At 37.5% G+C, this 24,637-nt stretch overlaps 1 protein-coding gene across 1 annotated transcript in view; it reads left to right on the forward strand.

Moving 5' to 3' along the window:
- The window catches only part of LRP2 (LDL receptor related protein 2), a 227,500-nt gene that overhangs the window by 39,132 nt on the left and 163,731 nt on the right, over positions 1 to 24,637 (forward strand). The window contains exons 2-4 of the mRNA XM_032753385.2: positions 739 to 846; positions 2,737 to 2,859; positions 14,181 to 14,297. Of these exons, the coding sequence (XP_032609276.1) occupies positions 739 to 846; positions 2,737 to 2,859; positions 14,181 to 14,297 (348 nt within the window). The remainder of the gene's footprint in view (positions 1 to 738; positions 847 to 2,736; positions 2,860 to 14,180; positions 14,298 to 24,637) is intronic.

Here is a 24,637-nt window from a genome sequence, read left to right on the forward strand (position 1 = left end):
TAACTTGCTGTGTATGATTTAGTAATAAAAAATCACTTAAAAAATAAGGTGAGGAACTCAAAAAAGTGTAGTCAAGCAAATGAAAAGTTACTCACGATGTTATCAATCAGAGATAACCACTGTTAACATTCTGGTCTTTTTTATGCTTTTTTTTTTTGCATATGTAACTCCATTATCAGTAAAAATTTACGTCCTTGTTTTTATTACATTAAGTTATAAGTATTTCTCTAAGTACTTAGAATTTCTCCATAACCATTTTATAAGTTACTAAAATGTCAATATAGAGATGTAAAAAAATTTAATCCTTTTATTGTTGGACATTTAGGAGGTTTGCAATTTCCTTTGTTATATAAATAATGTTGTGATGGAAATCTTTATACATAAATCTTTGTCTACTTCTTTGATTAGTTCCTTAGGAAAAAGATCCTTGAAGTAAAAGTGCTGAATTAAAGATTAAGTATTTTTAAAAAGCAAGATACATGTTGTCAAACTGCTTTCCCAATGAGTTCCATCAAGGTACACACTAATCAACTGTGTATGAAAATCGCTTTCTTCCTATGGGTGTTCAAATAAATATTTTTATATTATCACTGGGAGAATGTTTTCCTAATTTTCTAATTTGTATTTCTTTGATTATCTAATTAGTTGAATAATTTTTCGTTTTTATCAAAAATTTATATTTCTTCGGTTGAATATCTGCATGGCATAAGTTTTTAAAATTTCTGTCTGTTATTGCAGAATGTGACAGTGGGCATTTTCGCTGTGGAAGTGGGCATTGCATCCCTGCAGACTGGAGGTGTGATGGGACCAAAGACTGCTCAGATGATGCGGATGAAATTGGCTGCGGTAAGTGAGGAGGGGCCAGGCTAAGTTCTATTTTGAGTAACATAAGTGCTTCGTGGTGATTTCAGCTGTAACAAAGAGAAGAGCTATGCCTTTTAGTGACAGAGCCAGGGCTGGGCCCAAGTCTTTTGAGATCTGTGTGGTTGAATAGAGAAATGATGGCATTAACAATAATTTCACTCCCTTCTGAGGTAGGGATTCAATTCACATTGATGATAGAACATCAGTTTCTATCTCACCCTTATCCCTTGACCACAACTTTGATATGGAAACATATTTGGGTACAGTTTTCTGAAGTCTGTAAGTGATTATGTCTGATATTCACTCTGTGAATTTTGTGTACCCACAAGAACAAACAAAAAATAATGTTATCTGAACTACTGTGATTTGTAAGTCAAAGAGGAGTCCATTTTTATGTAAAGATGTAGAATAACTTGTGTGAATTACCATAAAGAAATCACAGAATTGGTTAGTGTGATTTATGTTTTTTAAAAATTCTAGTTTTAAAATATTTAAAAAATATGATAATGTAGTAAACCTCAAATCTAATATAATTATAAAATGACTTTCACATTCATTTTGTCATTTAGTTTTCTCACTAATCTTCTGAGGTCGGTTTCAGATTAGTAAATTGAGACTTGGAGAAGTTAAGTCATTTATTAAAGTTCTTACAGTTGGTAAGTCTATGCACAGATCCCATTGCTCTTCCCAACTTCCCATAGGTGATCAATCATACATCTGCAATTTCCTTCATCCCAGCAGGTGAACTAATGAGGACTAATGAGGGTTATCTTTCAAAAATCAGGAAAGCAGGTGAAAAATTTTTGTTTTAAATTGTTGGCCATCTTATGGCATACCATAGCAGTCAAACTTTGGTGTGTCATTTAGATGACAACGCATTTGAAAACGGGAGGAAGGGTAAGGACTGGGTTCTGTACAGTGCTCCTCAAACGCTCATGCACAAATGGATCACCTGGGAGCTCATTAAAGTGCAAATTTGGATTCCGTATTTTGAGGTGGGACCTGAGCTTCTGCGTTTCTATAAACTTCCTGCTGATGTTGACACTGCCAGTTTGTGGAGTGCACTTTGAGCAAGGGACTAAACTATATTTGTAGAGACACAATCATGTGCTAACTATTTGCCTCCTCTGGGCTTACTGAGTTCATTTTGATTAAACAATAAAAGCAAAAAGGCAAGAGCAGTGTATCTGGGGTAAAGGAATAAGTGAACAGCTATGCCAACAACTCTTCAGAGATTGTTACCTGTATTATATTTTATTGACCTGTAAAAATAATAACAATAACAACAATACCAATGACGATAGTGATAGCAACTAACATTACATGGTGCTTTCACATATATTATTTAACTTATTTTTCACAACAAACTGTGAGATGAGTATAGTCCCCATTTTATGATGCATACATTGAGGTTCAGAGAACCTGTCAAAGATCTTAAAGGAAGTAAATCATGGAAATAATAATTATTTGGTTCTGGGTTTTCTTTCCCAAATCTCATGAATTTTCCAGTTCATCATGATACTTCACTATTAGGTATTATGAAACAAATAGTTTAACAGTAACTCGTAATTTTTACTTGAATGAAGCTTTTAATCTAACACCTTTACTATAATTTGTGTGTATGTCTACTGTTTGTTTTATTCTCTGTGTTTTTAAATTGCTTTGGTTCATGAGTTTGTTGTGATGCTGTTGCTGAGCTTATTTGACAGTGAACTCTGGTGTCTGCAGACTCTAGTATAAGGGTTGTTTACTATTTGCCTTCAAATAAATTGAGCAGGAGTTGACGTGATACACTCTTCTGGAACAAGCATTGCTTGCTAGTATAATGGAGGGGATGATTGCCATAATGAGTCCTCTTTTGGTTTGTTTTAGCTGTTGTGACCTGCCAGCAGGGCTATTTCAAGTGCCAGAGTGAGGGACAATGCATCCCCAACTCCTGGGTGTGTGACCAAGATCAAGACTGTGATGATGGCTCAGATGAACGTCAAGATTGCTGTAAGTGTTTGGAGAGGAATCTTGCTTTGGCTTTGTGGACACCTAAAACCCAACCTGTTGCAAAGAGGTTACACACAATGGGATGATTCTTTATAAATGTGGAGTGGGGCCTTAAATCATAAGGGAACCTATGCCAGGAATCTCATTCAGGGGTTGGATGATATTGAAAGTACGGATGTACTGAAGAATTATGAATATACCCCAGCAATTCGGAAATGAGATAGGTTCCCAGTCTTTAATTTTGATTATGTTATGCTCAAGAAAAAACCCAAATATTTATTGGAGTATATAGCTGGGTGTCTTCATGTGTGTGGTTGAATGAGTCCTTTGGCTCGGTGGCATACTTTGTATTCAAACCTTCCACCCCTTCTGCCCCAATATTAAATTCTCTTCTTTTTGACTGAGTGGAAGTAGGTAGGTCTGTTGGAAGGCTTCTTGGTGGTTACTTCAGTGACTACTGCCACAGCCACCATAGGATGAGTTGGAACAAGAAAGAAAATAGTAGCGATGAAGTGGATCTTGGCAACTGAGGCATCCCTGGACATTGAGGGGGTTTGGTTCAGTAACCTGGAAAAAAACCTTTAAATCTAATTTCTTTGGGATCAAACTGGAAAAGACTGTTTTAATAGGTTTAAAAATAATTTTATTTTATTTATTTTTATTTTATTATTATTTTTAGAGTCAGAGTCTCACTCTCTTACCCAGGCTGGAGTGCAGTGGTACGATCACAGCTCACTGCAGCCTCAAACACTTGGGCTCAGGTAATTCTCCTGCTTCAGCCTCCTGAGTAGCTGGGACTATAGGTGTGCACCACCATGCCCAGCTAATTTTTAATTTTTTTGTAGAGACACGATATTGTTACATTGCCCAGGCTGGTCTGGAATCCTGGGCTAAAGTGATCCTCCCGCCTTGGCCTCCCAAAATGTTGGGATTATAGGCATGACCCACCGTGTCTGGCCTGAAAATAATTTCGGATGAGAGTAATGTTGGGTAAATATAAGATGGCGACTTGTGAGCAATTTATCTATCATGTGTATCATTCCATTCCTTTCTCTATTAAGGATATTTGTATAATTTAAAATCATTCTTGTATCATTGTGGATGCTTTTGGCTGCAAGGAAAGAAAACCACAACTCATAAGTTAAACAAAAAGGGGATTTATTATCTCACATAATAAGAAGCCTAACTGTAGGGTTGTTCCAGGGTTGATTAATTCCCAGCTCAGTAACATTATCCAGTTTTTCCTTACTTTTTTGCTCTGCCATATTTATCCTATTGGCCTTTCTTGATCGCATAAAAGCTGCCCAAGTCTCAAAATTTGCATCCTGAAGGCCTAACATTCTCATAGGCAGAGAGGAGGTTCTTAATAAATAGATACTAAATGCATAAATGATGGGTTGTTCGTCTTTTAGCTATATAGTTTTGAGTCTATTTTCCCTTACTCCTCTCACAGACTGGGAAGAAAGCTGAGCTTTATTTTGTGATTCAATGTGTGGTAGATGACCCTTCGATAATAATAATACTTAACAGAGGGGATTGGAACTACTGAAGGCAACTGCTTGGGAAAAGAGACTGGAGATAAGTTTATAGCAGTCAGTTTAAGGCAATATTGCATGTAATTTTAAATAACTATGTATTTCATAAGGCAATTCTCCCATTTTTAATGATACAAAAATTCTCCATTAGATACCTTTTAACCACAAACAAAATATACCACCTCTGTGTTCACTGAAGTCACCAGAGAACTCCTGATTGCCAATGGGCCCTTTTCCTTCCTTGTCACACTGATGGACGTTTCAACTGCACTTGACTCTGGAGACCATTCCTCCTTCTTGACACCACTCCCTTGGCTGCCATGACTCCCAGCAGTCCTGGCTCTCTTTTAAGCTGCTTTGGTCATTCCATTTTATTTTCCTCTTCTACTCAGCCCTTGAGTATTGGTGTTGCTCAGAGCCCTGCCCTGAGCAGCTTTTCTCATTCTAGACACGCTCAGGATAGTCTCACCATTCTCATGATTTTAGTGACCCTCTGTGGCCTGATGAGACTTAAATCTGTGTTTACAACCCAGATTTTTGCCCACACTTCAGTCTTGTGTACTCAACTATCTTTGGACCTCTGCAAGGTGCCTTGAACTCAAGGTGTCCCAACTGAAAATAATCATATTCCCTCCTGAACTGGATTTTCTTTCTATATTTGCTAGTCTACATATTTTATCTTTATTAATAGAAATAGCATTTAACCCACTATGAGGCACTGGCAGAAAATACAAAATCAGTCTTAAACTATCAGAAATAGGCAGATGGAGGCTCTCTTACTTGTTGAATTTGTGAAACATATTTCATAATGAAAGTATTTTATTAGATGAAGAAGAAAGATTGCTGTGACATGAAAGATATAATCAATTAACATGAAAAGGCTATCACAATCCCCTAGGCACCCATGCTAGAAACTTGGAAGTTATTCTTGATTCCTTCTTCTTTTTCACTGCCCACATTGAATCACCAACTCCTGCCTAATTTGCCTCATAAATATTTCTAAAGTTAATCTCTTCATTTCTCTCTCGTTTATCTTTTTTTTTTTGGCAAGGACAGATTTTTTTTTTTTGAGACAGGGTCTTGCTCTGTTGCCCAGGCTGGAGTGCAGTGGCGCAAGCAATCATGGCTCACTGTAGCCTTCACCTCCTGGGCTCAAATGGTCCTCCCACTTCTCATCCTCCTGAGTAGCTGGGACTACAGGCGCTTGGCACCATACCTGGCTAATTCTGTATTTTTTTTTTTTTTTTTTGGTAGAGATGGGGTTTTCCCATGTTGCCCAGGCTGGTCTCCAACTCCTGGCCTGAAGTGATCCACCCACCTTGGCCTCCCAAGTGTTGGGATGATAGGTGTGAGCCACCATGTCTGACCCATCTCTTTATTTCTGCTCCCACTGCCAGCATCTCTCATTTGGGTGTCGGCAGTAGTCTCTGGGTTGGCCTCCCTGCCTCCAGTCCTGTGGGTCCTTAGATGCTCTCTGACGCTGATGTTGATCTAACTAAATTCTTTGGTAGCTCTCCATTAATTCCAGGAGAAAGTTCCAATTTCCTAACACGGTTTACAGTGGCTTCCAAGATGTGACTGGTGCTTGTTTTCCTATGTCTATCATTTGCTATTCTTGCCTTGAAGTGGCCACTTGGGCACAGCAGTGCTTTCTGTTCCTGTGGGCATGCCATGCTGTGTCCTAGCCTTTTGTCTCCGTGCCAGCTGCCTGAATGCTGAATTGCTCGGTGCTAGACAGTCTTTCTTTGCTTTTGGCCTACCTGATTGCTGCTTCTTTAAGACCCAGGGAGGTGTCACTTTTTCAAGGAAACTGTCCCCATCCATGCCCCCATCCCAGAGTGAATTAAGTTCCTGGATTGACGGTTCTATCATTCCCGTGTGCCTATAATCCACTTTCATAACTGTTTTCTAATTACTCCTTAAAGTGTCCCCTAGAAGACTATGAGCTTCTTGAGGGTAGGGATTGTGCCTTATTCATTTGCAGATCCCCATATTGCTTTACTGTTTGGTACTTTATAGGTCCTCAGCAGATGTTTGTGTAATTAATGAATAGATGAATCTCAGCATTAGATTGGTTGATGGAATTATATAATTTTAATTTGTTTTCTCTCTACATTTGAATGAGCTTTTAATTGCTTCTTCATAAGCCCTTTGAAAACCTAAGCACAAAATTTAGAATTATTTTGGCTTGATGTAAAGAAGAAAGCCGAGGTAATTGAAATAGTACTGATACCTGACCTAGTTTCTTTTCATATTTTGCTTGAGACAGCTCATGACTTGCCTTCTCTGGAATAAAAGAAAGTTCTTTAATTTTATGTGAAAATTGGCAATATATACTTAAATAAATTATTTGGAAATTTAATGAGGAAATATTAATCTCTTTAACCTTTTTCAGATAAAATTGTGTCTCTGCCATGGGCAGAATTCAGACACTTAAGTGCCTTCTGGAAAAAATCTACCTATTCTGCCTTTATTAATAGAAGTAAAATTGGACCCACAGGTATAAGGTACTTAGAGAAAATATGAAATTATTTAGTGTTAGAAGCAGGCTGACTTGAAAAATTTTGTCTGCTGTTCCAGAATTATAATTCACCTTTTTATTAATTAAACAGAAAGAAGGAACAAAATGACATGGAAGATATAATCAATTAAGCATGGAGAAGGGTGTTAATTATGGTTTTATAATTATTATATCTTATCACATGATAATTTTTATATGTTTGAATTTTCAAGTACCACGTTGAAAACTGTCACTGTCTACTTATCTTTTACATATTTTTTTTTTTTTTTAGAGACAGGGTCTTGCTTTGCTGCCCAGGCTGGAGTGCAGTGGCATGATTATAGCTCATTCTAACTACATAAAAAGAGAAGTTTTTTTGGCTCAAGTGATCCTCCTACCTCAGCCTTCCAAATAGCTAGGACTACAGCTACTTGGAAGTGAGCCACTGTGCCCAGCTAAATTTAATTTTTTTTTTTAAGATATAAGGATCTCACTATGTTGCCCAGGCTAGTCTTGAATTCCTGGCCTTGAGTGATCTTCTTACCTCAATCTCCCATAGCTGAGATTAAAGTCACAAGCCACTGTGCCAGGTTTACTTGTCGTTTGAAAAGGTTTTTCATGTTAAGTTTTGGTGGTACATTCATTAATAGATCTAATTTTATCAGAAAACCAAGTTTTGCTGAACCTAAATATCTATACTATATATAAGTATAAGAAGCTCTGTAAGCTGGGAGCCTCGGATCCCCGACAGTTTTGCAGAACACTGATATCTATGGACTTTAAAATGGAATTCATTTATAGATACCCACGGACCACTAATGGACAAAAACATGAATCAATATGTATTGTGGCATTCAAATATTAGCGCTTTGGGAGAGGAGGGAGGTTCCAGGATGGCCGAATAGGAACAGCTCCAGTCTACAGCTCCCAGCATGAGCGACATAGAAGATGGGTGATTTCTGCATTTCCAACTGAGCTTTGAAGAGAGTAGTGGATCTCCCAGCACAGAGTTTGAGATCTGAGAACGGATAGACTGCCTCCTTAAGTGGGTCCCTGACCCCCGAGTAGCCTAACTGGGAGACAACTCCCAGTAGGGGCCGACTGACACCTCATATGGCTGGGTGCCCCTCTGAGATGAAGCTTCCAGAGGAACGACCAGGCAGCAACATTTGCTGTTCTTCAATATTTGCAGTTCTGCAGCCTCCACTGATGATACCCAGACAAACAGGGTCTGGAGTGGACCTCCAGCAAACTCCAACAGACCTGCATCTGAGGGTCCTGACTGTTAGAAGGAAAACTAACAAACAGAAAGGGCATCTACACCAAAACCCCATCTGTACATCACCATCACTGAAGACCAAAGGTAGATGAAATCAGAAAGATGGGGAGAAACCAGAGCAGAAAACCTGAAAATTCTAAAAATCAGCACATCTCTTCTCCTCCAAAGGAACACAGCTCTTCGCCAGCAACAGAACAAAGCTGGATGGAGAGTGACTTTGATGAGAGAAGAAGGCTTCAGACGACTGGTAATAACAAACTTCCCCAAGCTAAAGGAGGATGTTCAAACCCATTGCAAAGAAGCTAAAAATCTTGAAAAAAGATTAGACAAATGGCTAACTAGAACAATCAGTGTAGAGAAAACCTTAAATGACCTGATGGAGCTGAAAACCATGGCATGAGAACTACGTGACACATGCACAAGCTTCAATAGCCGATTCGATCAACTGGAAAAAAGGGTATCAGTGATTGAAGATCAAATGAATGAAATGAAGTGAGAAGAGCAGTTTAGAGAAAAAGAGTAAAAACAAATCAACAAAGCCTCCAAGAAATATGGGACTATGTGAAAAGACCAAATCTACGTCTGATTGGTGTACCTGAAAGTGACGGGCAGAATGGAACCAAGTTGGAAAACACTCTTCAGGATATTATCCAGGAGAACTTTCCCAATCTAGCAAGGCAGGCCAACACTCAAATTCAGGAAATACAGAGAATGCCACAAAGATACTCCTCAAGAGGAGCAACTCCAAGACACATAATTGTCAGGTTCACCAAAGTTGAAATGAAGGAAAAAATGTTAAGGGCAGCCAGAAAGTTCGGGTTACCCACAAAGGGAAGCCCATCAGACTAACAGCAGATCTCTTGGCAGAAACTCTACAAGCCAGAAGAGAGTGGGGGGCCTATGTTCAACATTCTTAAAGAAAAGAATTTTCAACCCAGAATTTCATACCCAGCCAAACTAAGCTTCATAAGTGAAGGAGAAATAAAATCCTTTACAGACAAGAAAATGCTGAGAGATTTTGTCACCACCAGTCCTGCCTTCCAAGAACTCCTGAAGGAAGCACTAAACATGGAAAGGAACAACCGGTACCAGCCACTGCAAAAACATGCCAAATTGTAAAGACCATTGAAGCTAGGAAGAAACTGCATCAACTAACGAGCAAAATAACCAGCTAACATCATAATGACAGGATCAAACTCACACATAACAATACTAACCTTAAATGTAAATGGGCTAAATGCTCCAATTAAAAGGCACAGACTGGCAAATTGGATAAAGAATCAAGACCCATCAGTGTGCTGTATTCAGGAAACCCATCTCACGTGCAGAGACACTCATAGGCTCAAAATAAAGGGATGGAGGAAGATCTACCAAGCAAATGGAAAACACAAAAAAGCAGGGGTTGCAATCCTAGTCTCTGATAAAACAGACTTTAAACCAACAAAGACCAGAAGAGAAAAAGAAGGCCATTAAATAATGGTAAAGGGATCAATTCAACAAGAAGAACTAACTATCCTAAATATATATGCACCCAGATTCATAAAGCAAGTCCTTAGAGACCTACAAAGAGACTTAGACTCCCACACAATAATAATGGGAGACTTTAACACCCCACTGTCAAGATTAGACAGATCCCTGAGACAGAAAGTTAACAAAGATATCCAGGAATTGAACTCAGCTCTGCAGATCTAATAGACATCTACAGAACTCTCCACCCCAAATCAACAGAATATACATTCTTCTCACTACCACATCACACTTATTTCAATATTGACCACATAGTTGGAAGTAAAGCACTCCTTAGCAAATGTAAAAGGACAGAAATTATAACAAACTGTCTCTCAGACCACAGTGCAATCAAACTAAAACTCAGGATTTAGAAACTCACTCAAAACTGCTCAACTACATGGAAACTGAACAACTACTCTTGAATGACTACTGGGTACATAAAGAAATGAAGGCAGAAATAAAGATGTTCTTTGAAACCAATGAGAACAAAGACACAACATACCAGAATCTCTGGGACACACTTAAAGCAGTGTGTGGAGGGAAATTTGTAACACTAAATGCCCACAAGAGAAAGCAGGAAAGATCTAAAATTGACACCCTAACATCACAATTAGAAGAACTAGAGAAGCAAGAGCAAACACATTCAAAAGCTAGCAGAAGGCAAGAAATAACTAAGATCAGAGCAGAACTGAAGGAGATGGAGACATAAAGAACCCTTCAAAAAATCAATGAATCCAGGAGCTGGTTTTTTGAAAAGATCAACAAAATTGGTAGACTGCTAGCAAGACTAATAAAGAAGAAAAGAGAGAAGAATCAAATAGACACAATAAAAAATGATAAAGGGGATATCACCACCAATCCCTCAGAAATACAAACTACCATCAGAGAAAACTATAAACACCTCTAAGGAAATAAACTAGAAAATCTAGAAGCAATGGATAAATTCCTGGACACATACACCTTCCCAAGACTAAACCAGGAAGATGTTGAATCCCTGAATAGTCCAATAACAGGTTCTGAAATTGAGGCAATAATTAAAAGCCTACCAACCAAAAGAAAATCCAGGACCAGACTGATTCACAGCCGAATTCTACCAGAGGTACAAGGAGGAGCTGGTACCATTCCTTCTGAAACTATTCCAATCAATAGAAAAAGAGGGAATCCTCCCTAACTCATTTTATGAGGCCAGCATCATCCTGATACCAAAGCCTGGCAGAGACACAACAAAAAAAGAGAATTTTAGACCAATATCCCTGATGAACATCGATGCAAAAATCCTCAATAAAATACTGGCAAACCGAATCCAGCAGCACATCAAAAAAGCGTATCCACCACGATCAAGTTGGTTTCATCCCTGGGATGCAAGGCTGGTTCAACATAAGCAAATCAATAAATGTAATCCATCATATAAACAGAACCAAAGACAAAAACCACATGATTATCTCAATAGATGCAGAAAAGGCCTTTGACAAAATTCAACAACCCTTCATGCTAAAAACTCTCAATAAATTAGGTATCGATGGGACGTATCTCAAAATAATAAGAGCTATTTATGACAAACCCACAGCCAATATCATCCTGAATGGGCAAAAACTGGAAGCATTCCCTTTGAAAACTGTCACCACTCCTGTTCAACATAATGTTGGAAGTTCTGGCCAGGGCAATCAGGCAGGAGAAAGAAATAAAGGGTATCCAATTAGGAAAAGAGGAAGTCAAATTGTCCCTGTTTGCAGATGACATGATTGTATATTTAGAAAACCCTGTCGTCTCAGCCCAAAATCTCCTTAAGCTGATAAGAAACTTCAGCAAAGTCTCAGGATACAAAATCAATGTGCAAAAATCACAAGCATTCCTATACGCCAATAAGAGACAAACAGAGAGCCAAATCATGAGTGAACTCCCATTCACAATTGCTTCAAAGAGAATAAAATACCTAGGAATCCAACTTACAAGGGACGTGAAGGACCTCTTCAAGGAGAACTACAAACCACTGCTCAATGAAATAAAAGAGGACACAAACAAATGGAAGAACATTCTATGCTCATGGATAGGAAGAATCAATATTGTAGAAATGGCCATACTGCCCAAGGTAATTTATAGATTCAATGCCATCCCCATCAAGCTACCAATGACTTTCTTCACAGAATTGGAAAAAACTACTTTAAAGTTCATATGGAACCAAAAAAGAGCCCACATTGCCAAGACAATCCTAAGCCAAAAGAACAAAGCTGGAGGCATCATACTACCTGACTTCAAACTATACTACAAGGCTACAGTAACCAAAACAGCATGGTACTGGTACAAAAACAGAGATATAGACCAATGGAACAGAACAGAGCCCTCAGAAATAATACCACACATCTACAACCATCTGATCTTTGACAAACCTGACAAAAACAAGAAATGGGAAAAGGATTCCCTATTTAATAAATGGTGCTGGGAAAACTGGCTAGCCATATGTAGAAAGCTGAAACTGGATCCCTTCCTTACACCTTATACAAAAATTAATTCAAGATGGATTAAAGACTTACATGTCAGACCTAAAACCATAAAAACCCTAGAAGAAAACCTAGGCAATACCATTCAGGACATAGGCATGGGTAAGGACTTCATATCTAAAACACCAAAAGCAATGGCAACAAAAGCCAAAATTGACAAATGGGATCTAATTAAACTAAAGAGCTTCTGCACATCAAAAGAAACTACCATCAGAGTGAACAGGCAACATACAGAATGGGAGAAAATTTTTGCAATCTACCCATCTGACAAAGGGCTAATATCCAGAATCTACAAAGAACTCAAACAAACTTACAAGAAAAAATCAAACAACCCCATCAAAAAGTGGGCAAAGGACATGAACAGACACTTCTCAAAAGAAGACATTTATGCAGCCAACAGACACATGAGAAAATGCTCACCATTACTGACCATCAGAGAAATGCAAATCAAAACCGCAATGAGATACCATCTTACACCAGTCAGAATGGTGATCATTAAAAAGTCAAGAAACAACTGGTGCTGGAGAGGATGTGGAGAAATAGGAACACTTTTACACTGTGGGTGGGACTGTAAACTAGTTCAACCATTGTGGAAGACAGTGTGGCGATTCCTCAAGGATCTAGAACTAGAAATACCATTTGACCCAGCCCTCCCATTACTGGGTATATACCCAAAGGATTATAAATCATGCTGGTATAAAGACACATGCACACGTATGTTTATGGCGGCACTATTCACAATAGCAAAGACTTGGAACCAACCCAAAAGTGCATCAACGATAGACTGGATTAAGAAAATGTGGCATATATACACCATGGAATACTATGCAGTCATAAAAAAGGATAAGTTCACGTCCTTTGTAGGGACATGGATGAAGCTGGAAATGATCATTCTGAGCAAACTATCGCAAGGACAGAAAACCAAACAGCACATGTTCTCACTCATAGGTGGGAATTAAACAATGAGAGCTCTTGGACACAGGATGGGGCACATCACACACTGGGGCCTGTCGTGGGGTAGGGGGAGTGGGGGAAGGATAACATTAGGAGATACACCTAATATAAATGATGAGTTAATGGGGGCAGCACACCAACATGGCAGATGCATACATATGTAACAAACCTGCACGCTGTGCGCATGTCCGCTAGAACTTAAAGTAAAATAATAATAATAAAAAAAGGAATTATAAAAAAAAGAAGCTTTGTAAAAATTGAGAGCAAACCTTTTTTCTTCCATTAGGGGATTATATTATATTTTTTAGAGGATCACGTTTTCCCCCAAAACTCTTTGTATGTAGACAATTTAAAATCCCAGGATAAGATAATGTTATCATGTTACGGTAATTCCTGCCTCAGATTTACAGGATAGCTTTCACATCATGCTTGCGGGCATCAGTTCACTGGATTTTATCTGTTTTATCTGGAGGCAAATTTGATGAACTGCTGATGCCCTGCTTTCACCTATACTAATCAACATGGGATAAAATCAAGCTAGCTTAAATTTTTTTTCTCTTTATAAAATTGATACATGGTCAATGTAGAGAGTTTATAGAATAGAAGAAACTATATAGAAAAAAATAAAATCACTCATATTCATATTCACACCACTCTGGAATAACTGCTATTAAAGCTTTGATATATTTCCTTCTTGTTTATACAAGGATTTCAATGGGTGGGTTGGGGGTCCTTGGTTAATACCTATACTTGCAAAATGTTTATTTCATTAACCTTTTTAATCTTTTAAAATCTATATTGTATTCTTTACACATGTTGATAATGTAATTGTGTACACAGCATGCTTGAGTGTGGACACTATTCTCTGGGCATTTTGATAATATTATACTTCTGCTTTTGCATTGTAAGCTCAGCTTGGTGGTAGCCGGGTACTTTACCTTGTGTCCCTATGAACTTTATGCTTTCCAGTATCCTTGTTAATGCCAATAGATTAGTCTGTGTCTAGCAATAATTGTAAATTAAGTAATAATTTTTTCTCTTCGCAGCACAAAATACATGCTCAAGTCATCAGATAACATGCTCCAACGGTCAGTGTATCCCAAGTGAATACAGGTGCGACCACGTCAGAGACTGCCCAGACGGAGCTGACGAGAATGACTGCCGTGAGTCTGTTTTAGTCCTTGCACTGCATTTGGTTTCACCCTTGTCTCTTTGGCATTTTAATCAATTTGTTAGATTTGTTGATGGACATAAATGCCTACAATACTCCTCTTGTTATTGCAATCTCTTGGCAGATTCTTTTGTGGATTAGGGGTGATGTTCTGATAAGAGTCTATTTTTAACAAGACATTCTAAGAGTGTCCTGCATTAGTGCATCAAGTTTCTGTATTTTTTATAGTAAGAAACTTTTAACATGAACATAGATTCCAAAAGGAAGGATAATGAAATACATTGAGTACAGAATCCAGTTTGGTAAATTTTAACTGTTATTACACAGCTATAGTAAGTTTCTAGGTCAAATTTCTCACTAGTTTTCCTGCTTTTATGAACTCAACATTTTTCAGATTACTTTTGGAAAAGTGTTACATTTTGAAAATGGCTTTTCCTATAACAGCAGCATACTATATCTGTTTGTAACTGATCACCACAAAATAAGACATATAAATCATAGTATTCTATGTATAATGTATAAATATTACCACACCAAAATAAGAAAGTGCAATCATGGTTCATTATGTAGTAACAGATAAGTAAAGAACAATCTTCCTCTTTCGAGGTTTATATAGAAGTGTTAGGATATGAGAAGATAGGAATTCGTCTGCTGTGTCAGTCCTATAGTCATATAATTGTCTTTAATCTCAGACATACCACAATTTCTCTCTCTTTCTCTTTTTTATTTTTATTTTTTGAGAAGGAGTTTCACTCCTGTTGCCCAGGCTGGAGTGTGATGGCATGATCTCGGCTCACCGCAACCTCCGCCTCCTGGGTTCAAGTGATTCTCCTGCCTCAGCCTCCTGAGTAGCTGGGATTACAGGCATGCACCACCACGCCCGGCTAATTTTTGTATTTTTAGTAGAGATGGCATTTCACCATGCTGGTCAGGCTGGTGTTGAACTTCTGACCTCAGGTGATCCACCCGCCTCGGCCTCCCAAAGTGCTGGGATTACAGGCATGAGCCACTGTGTCTGGCCCCTAGTTTCTCTTAAAAGTTCTTACGAGTCTATCATTTATGAATTTTTCCAGAAGTTCCTTGAGTTTTTTTTATATATATATATTTTTTAATATATACATATAATATGTATTTCTGACAGGCCTTTTTGTGCACTCCTGCAGTTCATAAATTTACTATGTGCTGTATAAAGATACAGTCACGTGTCATTTAATGAGGGGGACACATTCTGAGAAATGTGTTATTAGGCAATTTTGTTGTTGTGCGAACATGATAGAGTGTTGTTAAACAAACCTGGATGGTATAGCCTACTGCACACCTAGGGTAAACAGTATATACCCTAGGCATATACTCTTGCTCCTAGGCTACAAACCTGCACACCATGTTTCTGTGCTAAATACCATAGGCAATTGGAACACAATGTTAAGTATTTATGTATCTAAACATATATAAACACAGAAAAGGTACAGCAAAAATATGGTATTATAATCTTAGGGGACCATTGTAGTACATGTAGTCCGTGCAGTCTGTCGTTGACCGAAAGAGCCATATGCGGTACACGACTGTACTTCCTTTTGTTTGCTCTTAAATTTATATTTCAAACTTCAAGGAATTATCCCAGTATTCCATTAATTGGTGAGCAGATTTTTGTGTACCTTAGAAATCTTGATCATAAACTTTTCAGTTATTATGTCTCCAACTGAAGATTCAAGTTTTAGCCTATTCTCACGGGATATCTCCTCTATTGTTTTATAATTTTGATTTAATTTTAGTTCTCTGGATTGTCTCTAAATTCCTTCCTTTGATACAATGGTTTATTTTATGCTTTCTGATAAAAGAACTATCTTGTGTAAATTTTGCTAAGCTTCCCAATACGGTGCCGTGACTAGGGTAGGAGCTAACACACGTTGATTATGGCGAGCAAATTGTTTCTAGTCACTGTACATTTCAAACTATACCGTTCATGGAAGAAATACTTGTATATGTGCAAAAGCAAGACCTATGCTTCCACCCATACCATGACCATATGGTGCATTTTTAAAAACAACCCTTCTCCAGTGCTTTCTCCCTTACATGTTATTTTTCTTTGAGAGAAGCATCTGTGATATTTGTCATTGTCTCTCCATTTCCTAGCAGAGTTCCCAGTACAGTTGTGTTCTAATTTTCACCTGAAATATTCTTATTTATCTATTTATTTATTTTTAATTTTACTTTAAGTTCTGGGATACATGTGTGACATTCCCCTCTCTGTATCCATGTGTTCTCATCGTTCAACTCCCACTTATGAGTGAGAACATGTGGCGTTTGGTTTTCTATTCCTGTGTTAGTTTGCTGAGAATGATGGCTTCCAGCTTCATCCATGTCCTTGTAAAAGACATGAACTCATTCCTTTTTAGGGCTGCATGGTATTCCATGGTGTATATGTGCTACATTTTCTTTATCCAGTCTATCATTGATGGGCATTTGGGTTGGTTCCAAGTCTTTGCTATTATAAATAGTGCTACAATAAACATACATGTGCATGTGTCTTTATTTTTTGAAAGAGATTACAGTGTTTCCACTTTGGATTTACCTTCACTCTGGAAATTATGCAAAGAATTTAGACTAAACTCTGGCAAATTTAGAGATGGTAGTGTGTGTCTGGATGCTACAGAATAGCAAGTTCAGGGGTCAAAGATTCTCCTTTCAGTGCTTTGTAAAGCACACCGTAGGTTCTTCATTGAGGCAAATGAAGAAGATATTTTTGATTAATAATAATGATAAACCATATGTTATATTTTGTAGCATTTTATAAATTTCAGAGCATTATATAAATTCTAGTTGTTACTATTATGTTCCTTTATGAGGACAATAGGGCAGGCACTATTATAATCTCTTATGAATAAACAAAAACTTCAAAGAGAAGAGTGACTTGTTTGAGGTTGTATAGTAGTGATAGGGCTTAATTTGTCTTCTAGTTCCAAGTCTGGTGATTGCTCTTCATGGAGGGCTTTATTTATAGAAGGAGAAAGTCCTATCTTGCACAAGTTAAGAGACCACCAGAGGCCTGTACCACCAGCCAAAAGTCTGTGTCTTTATCCCTTATTTACAAGTAGATGAAAATGAGTGCTTTATCGCAAATGCAGTGGGACTAAAGGCACTGCTACTTTGGGGAAAATAAAAGTCAGCTGAAACAGAATGTTTGCAGCCAAGACTAAAGTCACTAATACAACCGGCTCACAACTTTGCCAATGACCCTTCTGGCAAAAATCTGGCAGGATACGAATATGTAAGTAGCTGCTGTAAAAGGGAATGAAGCAGAGGAAGTGAGCTTTATAAGTTATTATATCTGGGCAGGAATTTTTAATCAAGTTTTTTTTAATTAAAAAAATTTAAGTACAAATAGTTGGTGAAATAATGATTCACTAACGAAAGAAAACCAAATTTGGCTTACTGTTTCTGGAATGATACAAGTCATGAACCCTTCAGGGCACATTGTGGCCTAAAATGAATCACATGCATGTAAGAGATTTTGCAATGAGGCATTCTTTCCTATTTCCCTCTACTTTGTTTATTTATTGCTAAGTTTCATTTATGGAGGAGTGTAAAAAAAAAAAACCTCACAAATCAGAGGAAATGTAGAAAAGAATCTTCTTATTCTTTTGTTAGTGCTTTGATCTGGTCACAGTCAGATATATACAAGAAGGAAATGAATGGCCTTAATCAAAGTCCTTAGAAAATGCTAGTATAGGGGATGGGTTGCAGGAGTGATCCCATTTTGTTTTCCTTCTTTGTTTAAAGCTCTTGTGGAAAGTGGGAAAGGGAACTGCCAGTCACCGAGCACCAGCCACCACCTTACCCACTTTTCACATCAATGCTGCAACGTGGGTATGAGGACCAGCTCTGTTTTACAGAGATTGTAAAGATTATCAAGATGTAAGAGTAGGGGAGCCAGGATTTTAACCAAGGTCTAAACCGTATGCCTGTGCTCTTAAAAGATTTTGCTTTAGGAATAGAAATGTATAACTTATTTTTGTTTAAAGGTTACTTAGCTATTTTATTATTTTTGCATATTATTGTCTAAAGCTTTTTTAGTATGGAAGGTTTTTTTTAACATATACAAAAGAAGCATGAATTGTATAGTGAACCCCTTTGTATGCACACTCAATTACATCAATGGTGAACTCATAACTAATATTGTTTTATTTATTCTCTTTATTCTTCCCATTATTTTGAAGTATTTCTTAGACATTGCATAATTCCACCTGTAAATATTTCAGTATTTATCTCTAAAACATAAGGACTAAAACATAACCATAATACCATTATCACACCTAAAAATTAAACAACCCTTCTTTAAAATAATCAGATATCGAGTCAGTTTTTAAAATTCCCCAATCATCTTATTTTTTACAGTATGATTATTTAAATCAAATCCAAATAAAATCTTTATGTTCAAGTTAGTTGATATGTCTCATAAGCCTTTCAATTTGTGGGGTTTCCTTCTATTTCTGTTCTTTACCTGTTGCAATTTACTTGTTAAAAAAAAAAGCCCAGCTCACTTGTCCTGGAGTTTCACACAGTCTATCTTGTGCTCATTGTGTCCCCTGATGTCCTTTAACATGTTCTCTATCCTCTGTATTTCCTGACAATTAGTAGCTAGACCTGGAGCAGGGTTTCTCGACCTTCACACTAATGACTTTTGGGACCGGACAGTTCTTTCTTGTGCATTGTAGAATGTTTAACAGTATCCCTGGCCTCTATCCACTAGATGTCTGTAGCATTGCCCAGTCGTGACAATCCAAAATGTCTCTGGACGTTGTCAAATGTCCTCCAGGAGCAAAATCATCCATTTGAGAACCACTGATTTAGGAGACTGAACAGGTGCAAGGATTTTCTTGGGGGGGAAACAAGGGAAGGCAAGAGTACTTTTTATATAAATCTGCGTATTTTCATTAGGAGACACAGGATAGCTAGCTGTCTGTGATGTGAGTAGCCATTGATGATCATTGCTGAAATCCATTTAGTCATAGCAGTACTTAGTTATTTTAAATGTTGCATTAGATATATAACAGCTGTTATTAGTTGCTTTAAATTAGAATGTTTTCATGTGATCAAAGATTACGTGAGGCTTAGCCAGAAATCATCTTGATGAGACATGACACTTTATTATTTCTGCAGTGATGATGTATGGAAATCATTACTTGTGGACAAACTTAGAATCAGCCTGTGAATGGGGCTTTTGTTTTTCTGTTTCTCAGAGATAGAATGGCCTATAGGAATGAATATATTAGGTACCTGGAAACCACCTAAAAATAGTAATGGATGTTGGAAAAGCTCCAAAGAAGGACTCAATTCTTCCCTCCAATATTCAAAAGGATTAGAGAGCTTGACGTTGTAGTTCGTAGCCCTGCCTGTCATTCCAGACCCCTAGGTTGTAGTTCATACCCTTTCAAGCTTCTAAAATCAAGACACTGAGCTCCAAGACAGAGTACCTTGTGTCCATTCCAGGCATTCCTTTACAGAACAAAGAGTGGTGTGTAAGAGTCCTCTCAGGGAGGCAGGCAGGGAGAGAGGAGGTGAGAGAATGGTCGAGATGGTGAGGAAGGGAAGGATATTAGGGTCTCAACAAAAAGATTATTTTTGAGATAAATGTGGTATAGTATGAGAAATTCTTATTGCGTTTGGTCTTTTTGTCTGCTTCATCTTTATATGCATAAGGTATTGGTGGTTATTTTACCCTTTTAGAAAAATTTCTGAATATATATATATAAATATGTATATATATATACATATATAATTATATATACATATATAATTATATATATATGTATATATGAAGCTGCGCAACAGGTAAAAGCTCATTTTCCCCCTTAGTTCTTTTATTATTCAATCTGGTCATCTGTAAAATGGCATCTTATATTAAACAGCTTGTCAATTAACTTTTTTTTTTTTTTTAAGGAACAGAGAGATTCAAAACTGCGGTCCATTTTACTTCTAATGGGATTAGCATCAAGGAAAAACCACTCATGCAGGGTCTAAGATAAACATCCGAACAATGCAGCAATTATAGGTCATTCAATTAATATATTGATGTGACTTTCAGTTGCTCAAAAATAGTACCGTTTTTTTCTGTTAAGTGAAAAGATTATTTTGCTTTTTCAAGCACCGTATTAGAATGATTTTGGTGTGAATAAAACTATTGCTAATTATCGTTGGTTTGCAGCACTTCTCTTTTGTTACTTAGGAATGCCAAAGAAAGGGTAAAATCCCTGTTACAATGAGGGCTTTCTTGCCGGTAATCAGCAGTATTTGGTCTGCCTGCAACTGGGGCTGCTTTGTCCCAGAAGTTTTATTTCTATTGACTTTCTGCTCTTTAGAATTTAAACATTTTTCTTTATATCTTTAACTGCTGAAACTCCAGCTGAGGGAACAGTGGGAGGGGAATAAAGAAGATGGTTAAAGTCATTTTGTGGACTGTGAGGGTGCATGAAGAACATGTTCTTCAAACTCAGTTCCACATTTAAGCTGCCCAGTGAGCCTTGCCCTTGCTATTCTCTCTCTCCCTGAAGCCAGAAAGAAGAAGCAGGCGACTCTCCAAAGGACCCCATCTTACCTGTCACATCACAGATGTACCTTTTTAGCATTCTTACAATTGAGATAGGATTCAGAGCCCTGAAACCTGGAGGAAGGAGAGAAAACTCTCTTTTATTTAGTTTCCATCGTACAAGGATGTTATAAATATCCCCCATCTTTAAAAAGATCCTGAGATCCCTCTTAGCTGTTGCCAATTACTCTGCTCCCTTTTACAACAGAGTTTCCTAGCATTAGTGTTAATGGCTGTTTCCATTTACTCTCATCCTGTTTCTTCCTTTAAAAAAATTTTTTTACGTATGTAATATATCCCATTGCCCTTTTTTTTTAGAACCCACTGAAAATAGTCCTTCATCTTCACCAATCTCCTGAAAACATTCTTTCAATGCTACCAGTGACTGCCATTATGCTAAGCCTAATGGTTCTTGTTCAAATATCACTTCTCAGAGAGCTACTCCCCACAGTTACTCTTTACCTTTTACCCAGCCCTATTTTTGCAACTTTTTTTTCCCATTGTGACATTTACTTTAATAGCTGTAATTTCACTCTCCCAAACAGAATGTCTGTTCCATGAGAAATGCGATTTCATTTCATTCTTTAGTACCTTGCACACCTGTAGGTGTGCAATAATTATTTTTGTATGGATTGATTAATAAAATGCTGTGGGAATTGCTACTTCACTTGTAATTTTGTTTACCTTTTAATTTAATTCTTAGCACAGTATCTATGAAGTCAGATTTCGATAAATATATGTTGAGCACAAGAGAATTCTAATTAAGAAGAAGGCAGCACTCTGTAGAATAACTGGTTTCTAGGATATTGACATTCACTCTGCAATGATTTGCTGATGAGTATTCAAATTATTTGGGGCTAGGTTTCCAGCAGGGAGGCTCAGCCACACCATTTCTAGTGATTGGAAAGCGGCTACTCTTATAATGCTGGGGTGCAGCTAGTTTTCCTGTCTCTTTGATTAGATTTTGTCTTTTGTTCTGCCCAGGTGGGTCCCTGGGAATAACTACTAAGGTATGGAACCATGGTGTTGTCTGGCCTTCAATGAAAACATGTAGCCCAGTGCCACCAAACATGATGTACATTATAAACATTTGTTTACCCCTTAGAAGGCATCTTACTTCTTTGTACTATTCCTTGGAGCATTTGATGCACATTTTTCCATCTTGTTGCTCGGTCACTTTTGTAATAGAGCTTGTGTGAGTTTTTTTTTTTTTAAAGGAATTTAGAACTATGTCAGTTTTTATCTCCTTTGCAGTTTTTGGCGATAGCTCTGTGTATGGGAAGAAGGCAGTGCTGTGGATCTCGAATCCTTGGAGCAACCCTCTCAGGCACATTTCTAGTTGAAGTCTAAGATTAGGTCACTGTGGATAGAGACCAGCAAGGAATCTTGGGCTTAAAACCCAGCTAGTACAAAGAGAGTGAGCTAAGGAAAACTAGATAACTTAATTTGTTTCTCTTTTTGCTTTGGCTTCCTGAAAGCCACCCAGACTAAACTTGATGTTAGTTCAATTCTACAAGTCCTCGGGATGACCATATTTTCTTTCTCTTTCCAAGGTGCTGATTTGTTTCTTTCTTTTTCTTTTCTTTTCTTTTCTTTTCTTTTCTTTCATTCTTTCTTTCTTTTCTTTCTTTCTTTCTTTCTTTCTTTCTTTCTTTCTTTCTTTCTTTCCTTTCATCCTTCTTTCTGAATTTCTTTTTTAATAAATCTGGTTTTATATAACTTTTTATTGAAAGCTTCTTCAAATTACTTTTGGACAGAGGCAGGAAATACTTCTCTGTTTTTTCCCTTGTATGTTACTGCATTCCCTAGGAGCTAGTCCATGATGGCAGTCACTTTAGGGACTTGAAATTCACCAGGAATGGGGGTTTGGGGAGTCGTGGTGGTACCTTTATGAGACTTTAACTTTATGGCCTGTTTTTGTTATTGACTCTCCTGTTTGTCCTGGTACTGCTTCTGGAAAGTTATTTTTCCTGCATAGGTTTCCTAGAATTCCTAGATTATATCATATTGGAGTACTTTGTTGACTATGTCCTAAGTTGTGGGAAACTAGAGTTGGCCTCATTTCTCCCTTCTTCCTAATGTGGATGGGAAACTAACTGGCAGAAAGAAAATCTTCCCCCCTTCCTCTTGGGTTGCTTCTTTTTCTTTTCATAATCTCTTTTAAGAATTTTCTATTACCATTTCATTCAATTTCTTTCTTCTTTAATTTTTCGCTTCTTCCTGTTACTTACTCTGCAGCCTGTAAGTGGTAGATGTATCTGTGGTAGTGGTTAGTAACCTGGGTTAGGAGCCAGGTTGCTTGGATTTGAATTCTGGCTCTCCAACTTTACCAGTTATGTGACCTTTTTCAAATTCCTTAACCTCTTAATGCTCAGGTTCTTACTCTATAAAATGGGAGTCATCATAGTATTTACTTCATGAGGTTTACTTCATGAGGTTGTTATGAAGATGAAATGAGTTTATACATATTGAGTACTTTGGCACATATCTGGCACATGGTTTTTAATAGATGTTATTGATGATGGTGATGATGATGATGATGATGATGATGATTGCTTGTTTAACTTTGTGGGTAGTACTTGCAAGTAAGTGCTGGTGGCCAAACTGGTAGATTCTTTCTGGCAAATAATTACACTGACTGGATTAATCTGTCTTGGAGCCAGAGTAAAGAACATAAAGTAACTTATAAAGGATGACTCTAGGACCTTGAAAAGTCCCAGGTGTCTGGGCTGGACTTGTATCGGTAATTTCTTGTGTGTGTTTGTGTGTGTGTTTCCCAATCTTGGCTTAAGTTTCCTAACTTACTTTTAAGATCCCTTCTTCATAAAAATGGTCTTTTCTATGTTCTTCTCAGCCATGTTGTCAAATTGTGAGAATAAAACGTGTCTACGGTCTTCCCGTCAAGATAATAATAAATAGTGCCTTATATTTGTATCTTACTCTGCTTAAAATGATTTCCATTCTAAGAGGTCTACAAGGTCTTCAAACTACATTTCTACACCCTCCTCCCTGGTTATGTAAACAGAACTATGGCATGGAGCTTTCTTGCTTCAAACCAAATCATTAACAGCGAAAAAATATAAAAACTCTTGTCTGCATAATTTTGGGGCAGCTCCCAAATGTGGGGGAACAAATCTGAACATGTATCATTTGGGACTGGGAGAAAGTAAAGAAAGGGGAAGCAAGCAGTGGTATGAAGAAGGATATTCTCACCTTTTAGTGTTAGAAAAAACCTTAAAGTTCTGAGGCTTAATTTACAGCTACTTGTTGATCTTTCCATTACAACCAAATTCAGAAGGAAGAGTTTCCTTGGTGTTCTTATATATGGTCTCCTCTTCTATTGCACTTTACCCTATACTTAAAATCTTGCAGGACATTTTAGCCACATAATGGATGTACTCTATGGGAAGAAGATTAGACTCAGGCTTGCCAAGCAAATAAACCAAAAAATAAGATTTTAGATATCTCCCAGTTGGAAGCTCAAAGGACTGTGACTTACTGTTTTCTGGAGTAGATTGAAACTCATTAACATCTTTAGCAATGGTAGTAGAATCCATTCATTTCTTTCTTTGCTCAGTGTTAACAGTTCAGACCTATTCTCTCTGTGTGGGTCTCCAAAGAGGGAAAACCATTCAGAAACAGATTTCCAGGTATTTTCAGTATTTAGTGGAGTTAGGGAGCTCTGTGCAATCTTTCCTATGAGTATACATCTCAGGTTTACTATGCACTGAAGAGATCAAGGTGTG

This window comes from Hylobates moloch, unplaced genomic scaffold (assembly GCF_009828535.3).
Source record: "Hylobates moloch isolate HMO894 unplaced genomic scaffold, HMol_V3 SCAFFOLD_1, whole genome shotgun sequence".
Lineage (NCBI taxonomy): Eukaryota > Metazoa > Chordata > Mammalia > Primates > Hylobatidae > Hylobates > Hylobates moloch.